The 16,157-nt window shown below is 30.7% G+C and overlaps 3 protein-coding genes across 4 annotated transcripts; 2 read left to right on the forward strand and 1 right to left on the reverse strand.

Moving 5' to 3' along the window:
* The first annotated feature begins 2,765 nt into the window (after positions 1–2,765).
* Positions 2,766–3,580, forward strand: LOC113398831 (mitochondrial import inner membrane translocase subunit Tim29). Its single transcript, XM_026637774.2, has one exon. It carries the CDS (start codon positions 2,846–2,848, stop codon positions 3,410–3,412), a length of 567 nt encoding a protein of 188 aa, XP_026493559.1. The 5' UTR covers positions 2,766–2,845; the 3' UTR covers positions 3,413–3,580.
* Positions 3,568–12,507, reverse strand: LOC113398825 (uncharacterized). 2 transcript variants are annotated; one of them, XM_026637763.2, is made up of 14 exons: positions 12,261–12,507; positions 12,067–12,179; positions 11,388–11,533; positions 10,125–10,294; positions 9,883–9,950; positions 9,655–9,811; positions 9,253–9,443; positions 9,101–9,187; positions 8,525–9,029; positions 8,234–8,439; positions 8,032–8,166; positions 6,036–6,095; positions 5,721–5,883; positions 3,568–5,338 (listed from the first exon to the last, which is right to left on the reverse strand). In XM_026637763.2, exons 1-14 carry the CDS (start codon positions 12,328–12,330, stop codon positions 5,256–5,258), a joined length of 2,154 nt encoding a protein of 717 aa, XP_026493548.2. In that variant the 5' UTR covers positions 12,331–12,507; the 3' UTR covers positions 3,568–5,255. The 2 variants fall into 2 exon arrangements, with proteins under 2 accessions (XP_026493548.2, XP_026493549.2); XM_026637764.2 differs by lacking the exon at positions 6,036–6,095.
* A 1,583-nt stretch (positions 12,508–14,090) lies between these two features.
* Positions 14,091–15,513, forward strand: LOC113398830 (2-oxoglutarate and iron-dependent oxygenase domain-containing protein 3-like). The gene is made up of 4 exons (XM_026637773.2): positions 14,091–14,286; positions 14,374–14,800; positions 14,886–15,038; positions 15,197–15,513. Exons 1-4 carry the CDS (start codon positions 14,204–14,206, stop codon positions 15,467–15,469), a joined length of 936 nt encoding a protein of 311 aa, XP_026493558.1. The 5' UTR covers positions 14,091–14,203; the 3' UTR covers positions 15,470–15,513.
* Positions 15,514–16,157: the final 644 nt, after the last annotated feature.

Raw genomic sequence — 16,157 nt, forward strand, 5'->3', positions numbered from 1 at the left:
GTCGAATTCACGTGATATCATTGAGAATTTACGATAAAATGACATTTTGAAGATCGATTCAGCGGTATCGAAAAATTGGAAGTAAAATAAAAGTGGATTTGAACTGAACTAAAGTGGAATAGTATAGTATAAATAAAGATAATTAAGGTCAGGAAATATTTGTAGAACACAATACATCAAAGCTACAAGTAAATTCTACAGCATACTTAAATCTAAGGTTTGTTTATTTACTCCTTTGTCGATTAAATAAGGCTACATACGCAGGCAACAAATATATTATCACCTCGCGAATGAGAATAATATATTATATTGATATCGAAACCATTTATCGGACGCGTGACTAATGACGTTGCTTTTTTTAAAACTTGATTTAGAATAAACTGTAATTCCACTGGCTAAGGGTTGTCGGTATCCCAGTATCCCGGTGGTCATAGCAAACAATCTATTTTTAATGTCGTACCTTTCAAAAATTAAAAATGCAATTAAGTTTATAATGTTTTGCGGTAGAATAGAAGTGGACGGTACCCAGAAATGCCCGTACAACTCCGTACGGAGTACTCACGGTAAAATGAATTAATAGCATCATAAAATTATGATATTGCTCCGTGGGTGCTGATATGATATCTTATAGCAGTTGGTTATACAGTTTGAACTGGTGCTTCTGAGCAAAAGACTACTGCACTTCTAGAAATTTAACATTTTAGACAAAAAAAATTGGTTGAGATTTTGTAAGGAAATTCACCTATTTTGATGTTAATAATATTGTTAATTTTCTAAATATGGTAATAGGTTTTTATGGTTTCGTTATATTATTACTAAGAAGCAATATTTAGAGTGTTTTTAAAAAAAATCATGCCTTAGGAGTGTTAATTTGTGGATAAATAGCTTGCTTTCTTATTGTACTTCAGAAACATATTACAAAATATAGAAAAAGCACGAAAAAGTCAACGAAAGATACCTTGGCTTGAGGTTGGATGGCAATTTGATTTGGAAAACTCACATAGAACAAATCTAAATAAATTTATCTTCATGGATTACAGATTATCCAAAACAAAGTAATGAAACTTCTTTTTCGTACCCATACTTAACAACTACTACCAAAATCTACACATACACTAAATAAGAGCATTATACAACTATGTATATATACAATTACAATATTTGTATAAAAGTTCGCAAGTTATTACAAGTTCTATTTATGCTAAAACTCACATTCACATTTAAATTGCGTAAGATGGCGAAGTGTTTTGTATTTCCCATTAAGTTAGGCTTATAGACATTATTTGTCAAAAAGACAAAATTGTACTAAAGAGTGTAACGTTTACAATTTTAAAAATATATGTTAAGCAGGAAATCATCGTTCTTGGTTTACGTCAGTTATAACATTAATATTAATATAGATATAAATAAGAAATATATTTACATATAAGTGAAAATAAAAAAAAACCTTATTATAAGGCATGGACATAAACTAAATTTATAAATAGACCAATAATAGAAAGAGCAATAAAAGAGGAAGGTTTGTATGTATACAATTTGTAAAAAAAAATGTACCTACTAAATGGCTAAACGGTGGCTAGGGGCGGTGTTTTATTGAAAAAACTATTTTCGTATGCTTAAACATGGCTTACTCGGGTCATATCAAAACAATGTTTTAGAAAATTATATATTTTAAAAAGGCCTACAACAAAGTCCACTGGTGTGCTTATATGTGTCTATCGTCTAAGGTATGCTCATAATTATTGTTTATCTGTTACAGGTTTGTAAAAAACTCTTGGTTGTTTGCTAAATGCGAAACCATTTCCTCCAAATGAATATTAATCCCTATTATTCTGATTTCTGATAAATATGTTATCGATTATGTTATGTATATATATTTTTATCTTGGACATAAAATATAGATTAAAAATTGGTATATCTAATATACTCTAATAAAGTAAAGGTAAAGTACACGACTAATAACGAATATCTGACTCCATTTTTATAATTATTGCTTGTATATTTTGTTCTTCAAATTTGTTTGTAGTTTTGTTTTTAGTATTTATGATTTCATGATCGTTGAAGTTACGATTTCAAAATATTCGCCGTATGAATTCTGGCCAAGTTTTGGCGTCGCCAATTACGATCAATTATTCTTGCGTTGCTGTTTTTTGTATAACAGAGAGTCCGATTATCCTTGCGGATTGAATACTCCGTTTACTGGACGAATTGTTTTCGGAGAATTTTCCGCAAATCCTCCAAACGTACTAGCTCTGTTGTCACGACTTTTCACTTCAACGAAGAATAGAATTTATATGACTTTTTTACTTCGCAGCATTCAAAGTTGAATGTTGTTTGAGGTTCACCTAATTTACGGATTAGTTAACAAACCGTGGGAAAAAAATTATAAATTATTTGATCAAAGAGGATCAAGTTATTAATATAAACTGTACCAACCAGTACATGTACGGTAATTAGCACTTAAAAAAAATATTACCCGTACTATCTCTTCACAATAGTTACGAGCCTCAATAACAACATACTAATCCTACGTGTATAAACTATAAGACCTCATTATTTATCGATTCAAAAAATTTGATATAAAAAAATATTTATGTGTTAGTAAATTAACAGTGAATTTATTCTTAAGACTAAAATAAGCTCAATAGCTGTATAGCATTGTAATTTTATTCTTTGAAAAAAAGGACTCAAGTAAAAATTGTCAATGTCAAAGAACTGACAGACGTCAATGTCTCGTGTCTTGAAAATAGAAATTTAATTTTCTAGTTATTAAATTTCTGTTAACTATTTGAATATATAGATTAAAATTAATAAATTACATCTTATATATTCACATTCATATAATATGTTGAAAGTTATAAGAAAAACCCCGACCTTCGTTATAAACGTGCAATCAAGAATAAAGTTACCAGAAAAGTTAAAAGGAACTATAGTTGAAAAATGGGCGAATTATTGGAAAAATTTAGTTATAGATTATCGTCAAATGTTTCAAGACTTACGTACGGACATTCAAGAAGATCCAAGGAAAGCTCTAATTTGGACTACCGGAATAGCGACACTATATGCACTAGCTAAAAATAATCCTAGCGAAATAGATTTCAAAGACAACTTGAGGAGGATCACAAACAATGTAATCTTAGTAAGTGAAGAATGTAGAAATCCAAAATCTGTTGAACACTTACATTACATACAAAGATGTTACAATGAAGATGTGATCCACTACGGAACACTTGGAATTGTATCTTTCATGTACACTTCAGAACTTAATGATTCCTGTGACTTGTACAAGGCTCACTGTTCCTACTTAAAACCATCATATTTTAGCATTTTTTCACGAATAGTTGATGTAGGATTCATGGGAAAATGGTGGAATACTTATATAAAGACAACAAACTATGATGTGAATGTTTGAAACCACATCATTATATATAAATTAATTGGATTAAATCAATGTAGCAGTTAACATTATCTCTTTTCAATCATTATTTTGAAGAGGACATTATTACATTAAAATGTTCAAGTTTTAATCAGAAGTTACCATCACAATGTAAACAAATAAAACTAGGATTATTTTGTAAAATGTTTGTATTTTGCTCCTTTTTACTAATGATGTTTAAAACAATGAATGTATAAAAACTACATAGTCCTCACAAATCATTCTCATGCATGAGGTCTATCCTAAAATGCAATCTAAAACAGTATCACTAAATGAATCATGAAAATATACTTCTATAAATATTTTCCCATATAGCAGAACACTTCACTTTGTTAATTGTAATTTGAAACAAATAGAAATAAATTAAACCCTTCCAGCGGCTTACAAAATAATGAACATATTAACAAAGTAACAGAAAAAGCACAAAGCAAATTTAAACATAGGACTCATTCAAAAATCACAGTAACTTAAGTAACATTTAACTTAGGTTTTTTTTTTTAATATTCCTCATTTTAAATTTAAAAAGCATTAGTTAATAAGAAAATAAATAAATAGATTGAAAATAATAAAAACAAACATAAGCTAATAATTCTTGCTTCATGCTAATTCAAGGTTACTACATAATGCTATGATGAACCTTTAGAACTCATCTCAAAATTAGATGTTATATAACCTCTATTTAAAATGGTTAAAAAATATAAATAGTTACTGATTTATCGAAAATGTATTGAAATAAAAATTGATACTTTGATAAAAAAATAAAATAAAAACCACTTTGTTGATTACAATGCATTGAGTTCATAAAATTGAAAAAATATAATAAAGATACAGTAATGTAATATAAAATTATGAAAAACTTTTAAAAATTGCTAATTTACTCCATGCACGTAATATTGCACCTAGTAAAAAAGAATATAAAAAGATCCATTTCAACAACTGCATAACAAACAACTGTCAGATTTACAAATGTGTGTAATATAATCTATATACATCTTACATAAATATATTGTGTCACAGCATGCTTATTACATGATCTCGAATGGCCTAGCCCTATTGTCATATTTACTATAAAACTAGCATTGCATAGATGTGATAATTATATTCTCAAGCCGACAAACGGATATGACTCTTGAAGCTAGCAATCACTACAATTGGACCTATAGCTGGAGTACCTATAGCTACACTAAGAGGCAATGAACATCATTAAACAGTCTTTCAACTAAACCAACTTGTGCATTTTAAACACATTCTAAACAGGCTATATGCAATCTGTCAGTTTTTTGTACCTACAATTTTATTTTTTATTACAATTTATCATACAAAATAATACCAGTTATGAAAAAATAAACCATTAGGTACATGAAAAATTTACATTCTATCACAATTTTTCAGACTTTGCTTATACTTATATTTTTATGTATATTAAAGTAACAATAAACACTAAAAAATCAGTTTGTTGTTATAAGTTGCAACACCAACATCACAGATAAATATATATTGAAAATATTACAGATAATCATTGGTTCTATGTAAACTGCTTTTATATCTTCAGGTTTTCCAAACAAATAAACACTTACACATTTAAAATAACTATAACCATAAGGAGAAAGTATTTCTGTTTCATTGAATTTGAGAGACACTACTTATAAACAAATTAACTAAGATCTATTCCTCTAAAAAAATAATGTATGACAACAACAATCACATGAAACTAAAATATTTTAATTGAATACACAAAACTCAATATACAAAATCCACAGTAGCTTTCTATAAAACTATATTAGATAATGGATTTTTTTAATATAGTCGTTATATAATTTCAAAGCAATACTATATTGGGCCCATGAAATTCAAGAACATGTTCATCATCTTCTAAACCATCACCCAGGAACATTTCGTCATCTAAAAAGAAAAGATTTTTTTTATAGTTAGTTAATTTAGGTATTTTATTTATTTATATAGATAGGAAGGCGGACAATCGAATGGTGGCATTTTTGATGTACAATAGTGGTCACCAATTCTCCAGTGCCCTTAAACATTGAAGTTATAAAAAATATTGACTAGTTTTGACACCGCCAATGTGCCTCATGTGTGATAGTGTTACGTCCTTTGTGCCTGATACATTGGCTCATTCATTACTTCAAGTCGTAAGGCGAAAAAATTGTGATGATAAATTGACACCATTTTCTTTATATTACACATAAAGAACCAGAATTGCAACTGATTATGAAAATAAGTATATTGAGCAATATACATAGCATTTTTCTCTAATTTTGAATAATACCTGACACAAGGAAATCGTTGAAATCATTATCGTAGAGTATGTCATCGAAGGATCCCTCGGAATTCTCTTCGAAGATGCGGTCCACAAAGTCAGGCCGCAATTGTGGATTGCTACGATCTTCATACAGGTTTATTGTCAGCAACTTATGGCCCTCGTACTCTTGCTGTTGGTACAACAACCAATTTAGTTAAAAAAGCTATTATAATTTGTCAATAATTCAAGACTATTTGGGTATCTTTTTTTCAGTAATCGCTCTCTTTAGGTTATATGGGATAAAAAAGAAACTTGTATTATAAATGATTATTAAAGACATACCTGCAAGCTCTTTAAGAAATTCTGAGTCCCACAATCCCTCCAACTCTTTGGGGGGGGTTCCTAGCAGTACGAAATGGTAAATGTAGTAATGTTTCATTTCGTAATATTTAAAAAGAACAAAAATACTACAAAAAACTATTGGTATGAGTAACTCAGTATTTCCTCAAAAAAAGTTAAATTACATCCTGTAAATGTCCATGGTCCATACCCAAGTCAAGCATTCAAAGTTTTTTTTGATGAAAAATATTGGAGCTTTTTCACTACAATGCGGTTTGGTGCATTGCTCATAATTAAAAATTACTATGTACATCTAAAAAATAATATTCCATACAAAATTAATTGCGAAATTGAAATCGAAATCGAATATTATTTTAAAAGATAGAACTTGAAATGATATCAAGTATAAATTTTGGCCTAAAGTGATATATAGTGTTACATTTTAGCAAGCAGGATAGCTCTGCACTATACTATATGTATACTATATATTGAAATGATTATAACTTTAAACACTAACTATATACACTGACGGACTGATAAACTGCATCAAAATTTAAGACGCCTGTGAAATTAAAACTATAATCAAGTATTCAAACTTTTATACAAATTTAATTTGAAACCTATAGTTTGGTTGGTTAACTTCATAACAGCATAGTATCATAAGTATATGTTAGCATACTGGAAAGGACCATCCAATTTCTTTAAACAAAAACAATTAATGTAACAAATATTTGATTTTGTAATTTGTTTGTTCTTTTAATTAAGGTATTTTGCCTCCATTACAGATTCTAATGGGTTCGTTGATCCAAGCCTTCCCGCACCAATGCCATATTTGAGCGACTTGTTCTGAAGTACATATCCATATTTATGGTTACGAAACTTTTGTTGTGTTTAATAGACTAATAATAATCAATACTATTGACAAAATAATTAATTTCAAACTTAACTCTAATAATACGAATTTGAGACAGCAGGTCTTTTTAATAATTATTATTTTTTATGATTAATGAACAGTATCGACATGTTCATTAAATTTATTCTAAAAAGTTTGCTTACTAATCAAAAATATCAATTCGAAAAAAATACTGAACTTTGATGCAGTTTATGAGCCAGTCAATATAAGAAAAGACGTGATAGTGTATGTCTTCTTATATATAATGTATTCATGCTCCTTTGCCTAGGATTTAATAGTGACAATAGTTTAATAAGTGACTATGGTGAAAGTAGAAGAGGCAAGTTAGAGAAAGAGTTGGTATGTATGTGATGTATAATATATATGTATTCATGTAAGAAAAAACATTAAGAACAAGTATAGTTGTAACCTGAATGTTCAAATCATAAAGGAATATGCAAATGTTCGGTGCACTTGATATAAGAGAGGAATATTAAAGTATCTATTGGAGACCGTTTAGTATTCTGTTGAGGATATATCAGCTTTTTAGTGGTTTTACTATCTGGGTACAACAATTCTTAGCAATCTTAAATAAGCCAACCAATACCCATAGCTACTATTTTCATAGAATTTATGGTGTTATAAGGACCTGTAGTAAATTTTACATGGGCATATATTTATCATTAAGATTTAAATTCAAAGTTTTGCATGTAGGAAATTCAATATCGATGACATTCCAATCACGTCAATTTGTGACATTATTTTTTTTGGAATGAGAGGATCACCAATACTATTTTGTAAGAACATAGTTATATTTTGGAAACCGAATTGCATTCATGTGTTTTTTTGATGCGTTAAATGTTATAATTATTATAGTTAATATTTATAGATCACTTTTTGTGACACTTCACGATCATTTACTGCGATAAATTCCAAGAGCGAAATAGATATCAGAAGATATCAAAACGTTTTGGACCTATAAATGGACAAAGGATCTAATTAATAGATTTAAAATTTGACTAAAGTTACCACGACGCTGTAATGAGGTTCTCAAATAATTTTCTGAAACAATTTGTACTAACTACTAGTTTTACTCCGGAGTGGTACCTGAAGTCGGTCGAGAATTGCGGCGGCGGTAGCGGCCAGGTGCAGCACGAGCGGACGTGGATTGCTCCGCAACACATCCGCAGCCGTCGCTATAACCTCCTCCGAAACGCCATTGCACCCACACGCGTCGAGCTCCTTCACCGAGAGTAATCAATTAGTCGCCTGTACAAAATGACGCTCACCATATGCCCGCAACACTCACCTCCAGCAGAGGGCAGGCGCGCAGCACGGCGGAGAGCGGCGCGGCGGACAGCGCGGGCATGCCGCGCGCGGTCAGCGTGCCGAGGCGCGGCAGCGAGGCGGCCGCCGCCAGCCCCGCGTCGCTGAGCGCCACCAGGTACGACACGTCGAGCCGCGCCAGCGCCGGGCACGCGGCGCACACCGCGCCCACGCCCTCGTCGCCCACGCCTGCGGGCGAACGGAGATCAATGACCGCTGACCGACGGGGGAATCGAAGGCACGTTAACCAACGATGGCTCCGGCGGAAACTTACCCGGGTAAGGAAAGCCCTTTCTGGAATTACAGCTGGATACGTTCAGCGATTCCAATTTAGGACAGGATTGCGCCACAGTTTTCAAAACTGCATCGGTGATGTAAATATTTCTGCTCAAATTCAAAATCTTCAAATCGGTCAGGCCAGCTAAAGAATTACAAAATGCATCATTTCCGGGAGGGTTGAGAACCATTTCCACGGACGTGTATTCGCTGAGAGAGAGTTCTTCGAGTCTTGGCAGTTTGCTTATTATTAGAGGTATTATTTTCCACATAGTGACAGGACAGACGTCTAATTTGAGGGACGTTAAGCTCGGTAGGTTTTCTATAGCAGAACTGAGAACGGTGCCTTGAAGGCTATAGCAGTTGTAAAACGCTAAAGAAGATAGTTTCGAAGGATTGGACCCTGTGAGGAAAAAACCAGTCACATGTGTATTGTTGGCAACGGTCAGACTTTCAATGCATGAATCACCTTTGACTAAATTGACCAAACTCGAATCTGTGAGCTGAAAGAAATTGTTTCAATGTTAAATATGCAACTAAATTTAATTAATTCAATTTTAGACTAATTACGTACCTTGTTACACGACACAAAAGAGAGACTTTTAAGTTGTTTGCATCCATAAATTAATGGGTTCCAATTTTTCGTGTGCATTCCGACCACCTGAAATTAACGAACATAATCGTTATGCACACAATTACTGACTGACTACACTAATATTGACTAACCTTAAGCTCCTCGAGCAGCGGACAGAACTTGCCCACGGTGTGCGCGGTGCGGTCGTTGAGCGCGGACCAGTGGTGGTCGATGTGCAGACGCAGCAGCGACGCGCCCAGTCGCTGCAGCAGGCGCCGCAGCACCGCCGTCGTCAGCGTCACCGGCACGTGCTGCCACCACGACGTCTTGAACGTTCGCGTACCTACACATGTACACTCACGTCTCACTGTCGAAAATATTGACCCTTTAAACATTTTTTTTTCTATATATCATCATCATCAGGTGTAGACCAGTGACAGTCACACTACCTTATATGGTAAACAAAATATTTTACAAATAAAGCACACATATATACACAAATAGTTCCATTTAAACTATGTCCTATTATTTTATTTTAATCTGAAATTACTGACCCTGGAAATATTCTTGAACCATATTTTGCCATCCTTTACTAACTCTTTCAGATCTGATAAGATCTCTAATAGGAACATAAGTTAAAATGTGTGACAAGCAATCTCTATTGAGTATATCCAATATGTTATAGGGTCTGTCATCTTCAGTCTCTTCATTCTAAAACAAAGCAAAATATCAGTAGACTCCTTCACAAAATTACATTTATTTATTTTTGTTTCAATACATACAATTTCTTCATTGCTACTTGTTTCAATATTCTCAGTTTCAATACTAACATTAGGATCTGCAGTATTACCTAAAACAAAAATTTTATAATTATACAGAAACTATACCATTTATTTTAAGGTATATTAAATAAAAATTTAACCACAGCAAAATTATGACATTATTAAAATAGGTAACAATTAACTTAAAAATCTGCAAAACGAACATTTTCAAACAAGCTATTATATATTCTAGATATCTCTACCATTTGGCTGATCTCTCCCCCAATTGCTGTTAGGATCTTCCCTGCGAATGTTAGGCTTCCATTGTACTCTGCCATCTGAATCTTCAGATGGCTGATGCCAACTATCAGCTGGAGATATTCTGAGATTACGACCGTCTAACGTCTTCTCATGTACAGGTGCTTGTAGAGCTCTGTTTTTTTTGTTTTAAATAAAATAGTTATGATATACACAATTGTCTAACATAAACGAAATCATCATGTACAATTTATAAATACTTAAATAAAAGACATCATCAGCTTGTAGAATTATAAGGGTTGTCTGTAAAAATATATAATATATAGAATGGAAATTTGAGCTATTGTATTAGAGGTTACAGAAACCCAAAAACTGGGAGTAGTTTATTTACTTTATGGAAATATCAATGGAATAGTCATTCTATTCAAAATAGAGACAGTTAACATTTTTCTTTCTTTAGATGAACACTGTTGTATTTTTTATTTAGTTAAATATTTACATACCCAATAGGTCAAAACAACAGGTTGCAGAAAGTAATGGGAGTCATCATCTGTTAGTACCATGTGCTCTAATCCATAACTTTCCAAATTGATAATTTAGATTTAAATGCACTAACTACAATTTTTCATCAGATGAGTCCAAGAAAATTCCTCTTAAAATCAGTCTCTATTAAGTATTAATTGCTGTACTGTAGTAAAATAAAGAGGCTTGTTAAAAACTGCCATTTTTCATAATGACTCTCAGTGTGAGTTGCCGGAGAGGTAACCCTCACCTGCACTTAGGAGACTTTGAGTCTGAAAGCTGCTGGGGTACAAGAACATATAGTTACCTCTAATTTAATACCCACTATTTCTGCTGAATACTAAATAATAGATTTGGGACACTTGTACATTGACAATGGGGGGTACTCATGACCCTAGTATGCGACACTACATATTGATCAAATTTAAAAAATCTGTAAATATCAATCTAGTCATTCTTCTCCTCTGCACTGTCTCAAATTTAAAACTTGTATGTTAAACTCAGAATCAAACTCTCAGCATACCAAAATTCTCACTAAAATTTAAACGAAGGCAGAATGACAGGCATAGCAAGCAAATTTGTGGTTATGGCTTCTATATTAATAATAGTTGCAACAATTCATTTTCCATACATAATGATTTTGGATCTTCCCAGTAATTTATGTATAGATTTTAGGACATGTTTTCACTTGTCAAAATTTATTCAATTCTGTTAGTTTTGAATTAATTAACATTTAGTAAAATTACTTGTGGGCATCTGCTGGATTGCTAAAAGTGACAAACGCATAAGTTGGTACAGGTGTCCTGTTGGGTCCTCTGTCACCCATCCTCAACCAGCAGCTCTTAATAAAACCATATTGAGCAAACACTCCAAATAAATCTGTTCTTGTGGTCTAAAAATAAAGAGAAAAGTTATTATAGTTTAAGATAGCAAAATTTTTTTGTTACTAAATAATTTCTAACTAAATCCAATCTAAACAAAACAATTAAGATGTCAAGTTAAATACAATTCAATTAAAATACAATTATAAGTAAGGCTAGGGAAGATGTATAATGGTAATTTTATTGCTCAAAAGCAATTCGACAACCTTTGATCAAAGGATTATGCTTTGGTAGCAGTTAGGAAGTATACATACAAGTATTAAATAAATAAATATAAAATCTCTACTTAAATTTGTAAGACCATAAGGCAAAGATATTGTATTCAATATATATATTGAATATTGTAAACATTAATAGATATACACAAAAATTGTAATATACAAACATATAGAATTTACCACATTTAGCAACATTTACATATTCAAAAAAATATTATTGTCATTGAAAAAATGTTTCTAAACCTATAACATGTGTTTAAAACCATGTGACAATATGTTTTGTGATATTAAGATTAAGAAAACAGAAATTCCATATTTTTACTTACTGTAGGTGGTAAATTCGATACATATAACTTCCTAATAGGTATACCATCTTCAGTATGTGTAGGAACACTTCTTAAGCCGTACGGGGTTACATCAAGATTTGATCCTATTTCAACTAAAATCAATATAACAATAAATATTTTCATTCAATTAACTAATAACTATTTCTTTCTATAAATAAAGAAAAACTGCATACATAGTTCTCCATGAACAATGTGAAATAAATCAGGATCGTATATTGCTTCATCTTCGTCGTCAAAAAACATGGCAAAAAGACGGTTTAGTTATGGCAGTGTTTAATTTAAATGATTACTTTACCTAAAATATAAACTTAATCTATAAATCACAAGAATTTAGAGTATATACTCAACAAAAAAAATGGTAATCGCTATATAATGCAATCAACATACAACGGTCGTGATTTTTATGTCAATGTTGCCAATGTATGGCTATGGTACAAAATTATCAAAATATTCTTTAGTTTATTGTCTATGCCATGACGTTTCTGCACATAGATTCTCGTAACATAAGTTTAATAAGTGAATTTTACAAAATCTCTAAAATTTACTTAATTATGTACATGAAGAGTTAGATATATATAAATAAATCAGGCTTGGAGCAAGCCAATGGGCAATAGTTCCATAATTTTGTCCAGAATTCAGATCGCAGAACCACTTTAAAAGATCTATTTCATTTATATTATGCTTTTTTATTCAAACTTTTCGTTAACAATATTTATAATTAATGATTATAAAAATAATATTAATAGACGTTTATTAATTTTATTTTTATTTTAAACATTAGTTATATTAATGTAAATAAAATATATGCGCCTAGATTGTAAATGTACTTTATTACTAACACACAGACACACGACGTTGCCAGATAGTCGAAATATAAATGGATAGAAGGCGGTAAGATCGATTTTATCAAATTCCAAACGAAATATTTTTGTAAGATAAACGGTAACACCTAATTTTTTTTGGGCTTAAAATATTGCGAATCGCACAGGCTAACTAAAAATCAGTTTTCCCACCGTGAAACTTTTAAAGAAACTAACAAAATTTTGTAATATTTATTGAAAATTCACTTCCGGTGAAATTAACATTAATTAAATAGTGACTTCAAAGTTCAAAGTTAATTATTTCACTTATGTGATCGGGAAGGGTAATTTTCCTTGGTATCAATCGATGCAGGAACGCTTACTCTATTATTTATTTTAAATGCAGACAAAACTGTTTAACTTTATAAATGTTATACATAGCCTTAATAAAACGAAAAAATTATCAATTTGTAGATTTGTAAAGTTCATGATCGTTAATAAAAAAACATTAAATATATTAGGAAACTATAACTTGGATATACTGATATCAAATTTTATTTTAGCAATTACGTAACTGTTATACAAATACTAAATTCGTATTTGTATTTCAAATACAAGTTACTCTACCCAGTTCTGGTTATACGCCGGTGGCAAGTAGGGTGATCTGGGCGTTGAAGACCCACATTTAATTTATTTGCTAACTAAAGAAGAATCGTGGAATTATTATAGAAGAATATTTTTGCTAGTATTAAAGTAGCAAAAATATTTAATGTTAAAGTTAAATACAATATTGAATTTTTCTTCTTCAAAAATGAAATGCGTGTACCCTAACACCTGGCTCACCCCTTTACCTACAACAAAGCCGCCGGCGAAAACTAGTTTTAAAACAAAGTTAGTTGTTAGTTACTTATTGTCTTTGGTACATCGCTCGAAAAATTTAGTAAATAAACTTTCAAAAATATTTTGGATCACACTTTGAAGCTCTCTTAACAAACAATTAATTTAGCTAAAAAAATAATTCAGAATGATTTAAGATTGATGTCGCAAACTTTTTATTGTTTTCAATTTTCATTTGTGACTTCTGTCAACTCAACTCAACTTTAGTCAGTACTCGCAACTATATACAAAAACATATAGTAATAGTATATATAGTATGTACTACTTTGGAGTTTGGGCACTCACAGTCTCACACCCAGACAGATGAGTAGTTAACAGATAATAAATTTTTCATAAAAACTTCAATCTCTAACATATATAAATTTAAATTTAATCTCACCTGTCTTAGGTTAAAATTATGTAGAAAATTTCTAGCCAATATGGGTGATATTAAAAAAAGAAACAAAATCAATATCAAAAGTGAAAATGTGAAAAAAGTCGATGAAAAATCGGCTGCAAAAGTGTAATTAACAATTTTTTTAATGTTTTGTAAACATATTTTTGTATTTTTAAGCATAATTATTATAGTGCATCGTTTTATATTTTTCAGATCCGTTAATAAAGGTCTACCTCTTAGAGTTCTCTCTCGATCAGTTGTAATTGTTTCTTTGCTTATTGTTGTTTATTATTCATCTAAGAACAATGTTCAAACATTTGCAAAACAAGCTGAATTACTACCAGGAAAAGGTCAAATTATTGAATGTTCCTCCGAATATATAAAAGATATAGACAAGTATGAAGGCTGTGCTCCTAAATACTGCAAAAGATTTGTTACTGATAAAGTAATTTCTGTAAGAGAAACTGAAGAGTTGTTGAAATTAGCCCAAAAAGGTTTGAAGTATGGTGGTTCTTTTGGTGGTGCTTCTATATTAGACCTTCATAGTGGAGCATTATCCAAAGGACAGCATTTTGTTAATGTGTATAAAATGGATGAAATGAAAAATATTTTCACACAAGATGACTTTAACATCTTTAAGGTAGGTTATGATTTAAATTTAAAGACTTATAATTTTATTAAAATTAATCAATCAAGTATTTCATAAATTCTGTTCTTATTTCCAGGTGGTTAAAGATAAAATAAAGTACACCATTGCACATCATTTTGGCGTACAACCTGACAAATTATATTTAACTCATCCAACATTCTTCTCAGAAATAACATCTAAAACTGCTTTTACAGTTCATGATGAATACTGGCATCCGCATGTTGACAAAGTAATTATTTATTTTCTCATACTAATATCAAAATGGTCTCTTATTTTTGTATGCATTCTGATTGCAAACTAATTTAATCCTTTAAAATCCTCTAAATAAAAATTTAAAAAATATTCTTTAAAACTTTTATACCTAAGATTAACTGTAATTTTTTTTAGGAAACATATAAGTCCTTTCACTATACAACATTGCTTTATCTTGGAGATTATAACATTGACTTCAGAGGAGGTAGATTTGTCTTCATTGATGAAAAATTTAACAGTACAATAGAACCACGGAAAGGCAGACTTAGTATGTTTACCAGTGGAGGTGAAAACTTTCATTATGTCGAAAAGGTTACTTCAGGTGTAAGATATGCAATAACAATTTCTTTTACTTGTGATAAAAAATTTGCCATTAATGACCCTAGTCCGGACAACTATTACAATTAAATTTTAATTGACATTCCAAAATTTTAAGTTAATATTAAATAAAATAGATTCAATAATTAATGTGCTTTCATTTTTTAATTTTTGACTATAATTTTGAGTAATAAACCAATTGGCTGCACTTATTTTAATTTAAATGTTTCATTTACAAACACATAATCTGATTATTGTAAATACTAGGAATAGGCTTTAGTACTATACTCTGTCTATTCAGATATTCACTTCTTGAGAGATGGAACTAGTTATCACAGTAACATAATATTTTGATTATGAATTCGATTACTGGCTCTGATAATTGATATTGAACTAGAATGAAAAGTTCATCTAGTATTATGTTGGAACCCGTTTGTAATGTATGTATGAACTAAAGAACTACTAGATTATCTATATTTGCCACAATTGACAAAAACTTATTACAATAAAAAAAATATCTTGGTTCGTTGGCAGTTTCCAGGTATAATTAATGGAAAAAAAATTGCTGCTTTGTTCATTTTGAATTTAATTCTGCAGATTTCTATGGGAAATAATAAAAAAATGACTATCCACTTTCAGAATGTAAAATAAAACATATATTTGTTTGGTTGTTCAAGTAACAATTCACAAAAAAACAAAATTTTAAACCATTCATTTCGAAATATATAGGTATGTTATATATAGATTGTTTCATTAATATATTTTATTAATACTTGAG

This window comes from Vanessa tameamea, chromosome 14, assembly GCF_037043105.1.
Source record: "Vanessa tameamea isolate UH-Manoa-2023 chromosome 14, ilVanTame1 primary haplotype, whole genome shotgun sequence".
In the NCBI taxonomy this organism is placed as follows: domain Eukaryota; kingdom Metazoa; phylum Arthropoda; class Insecta; order Lepidoptera; family Nymphalidae; genus Vanessa; species Vanessa tameamea.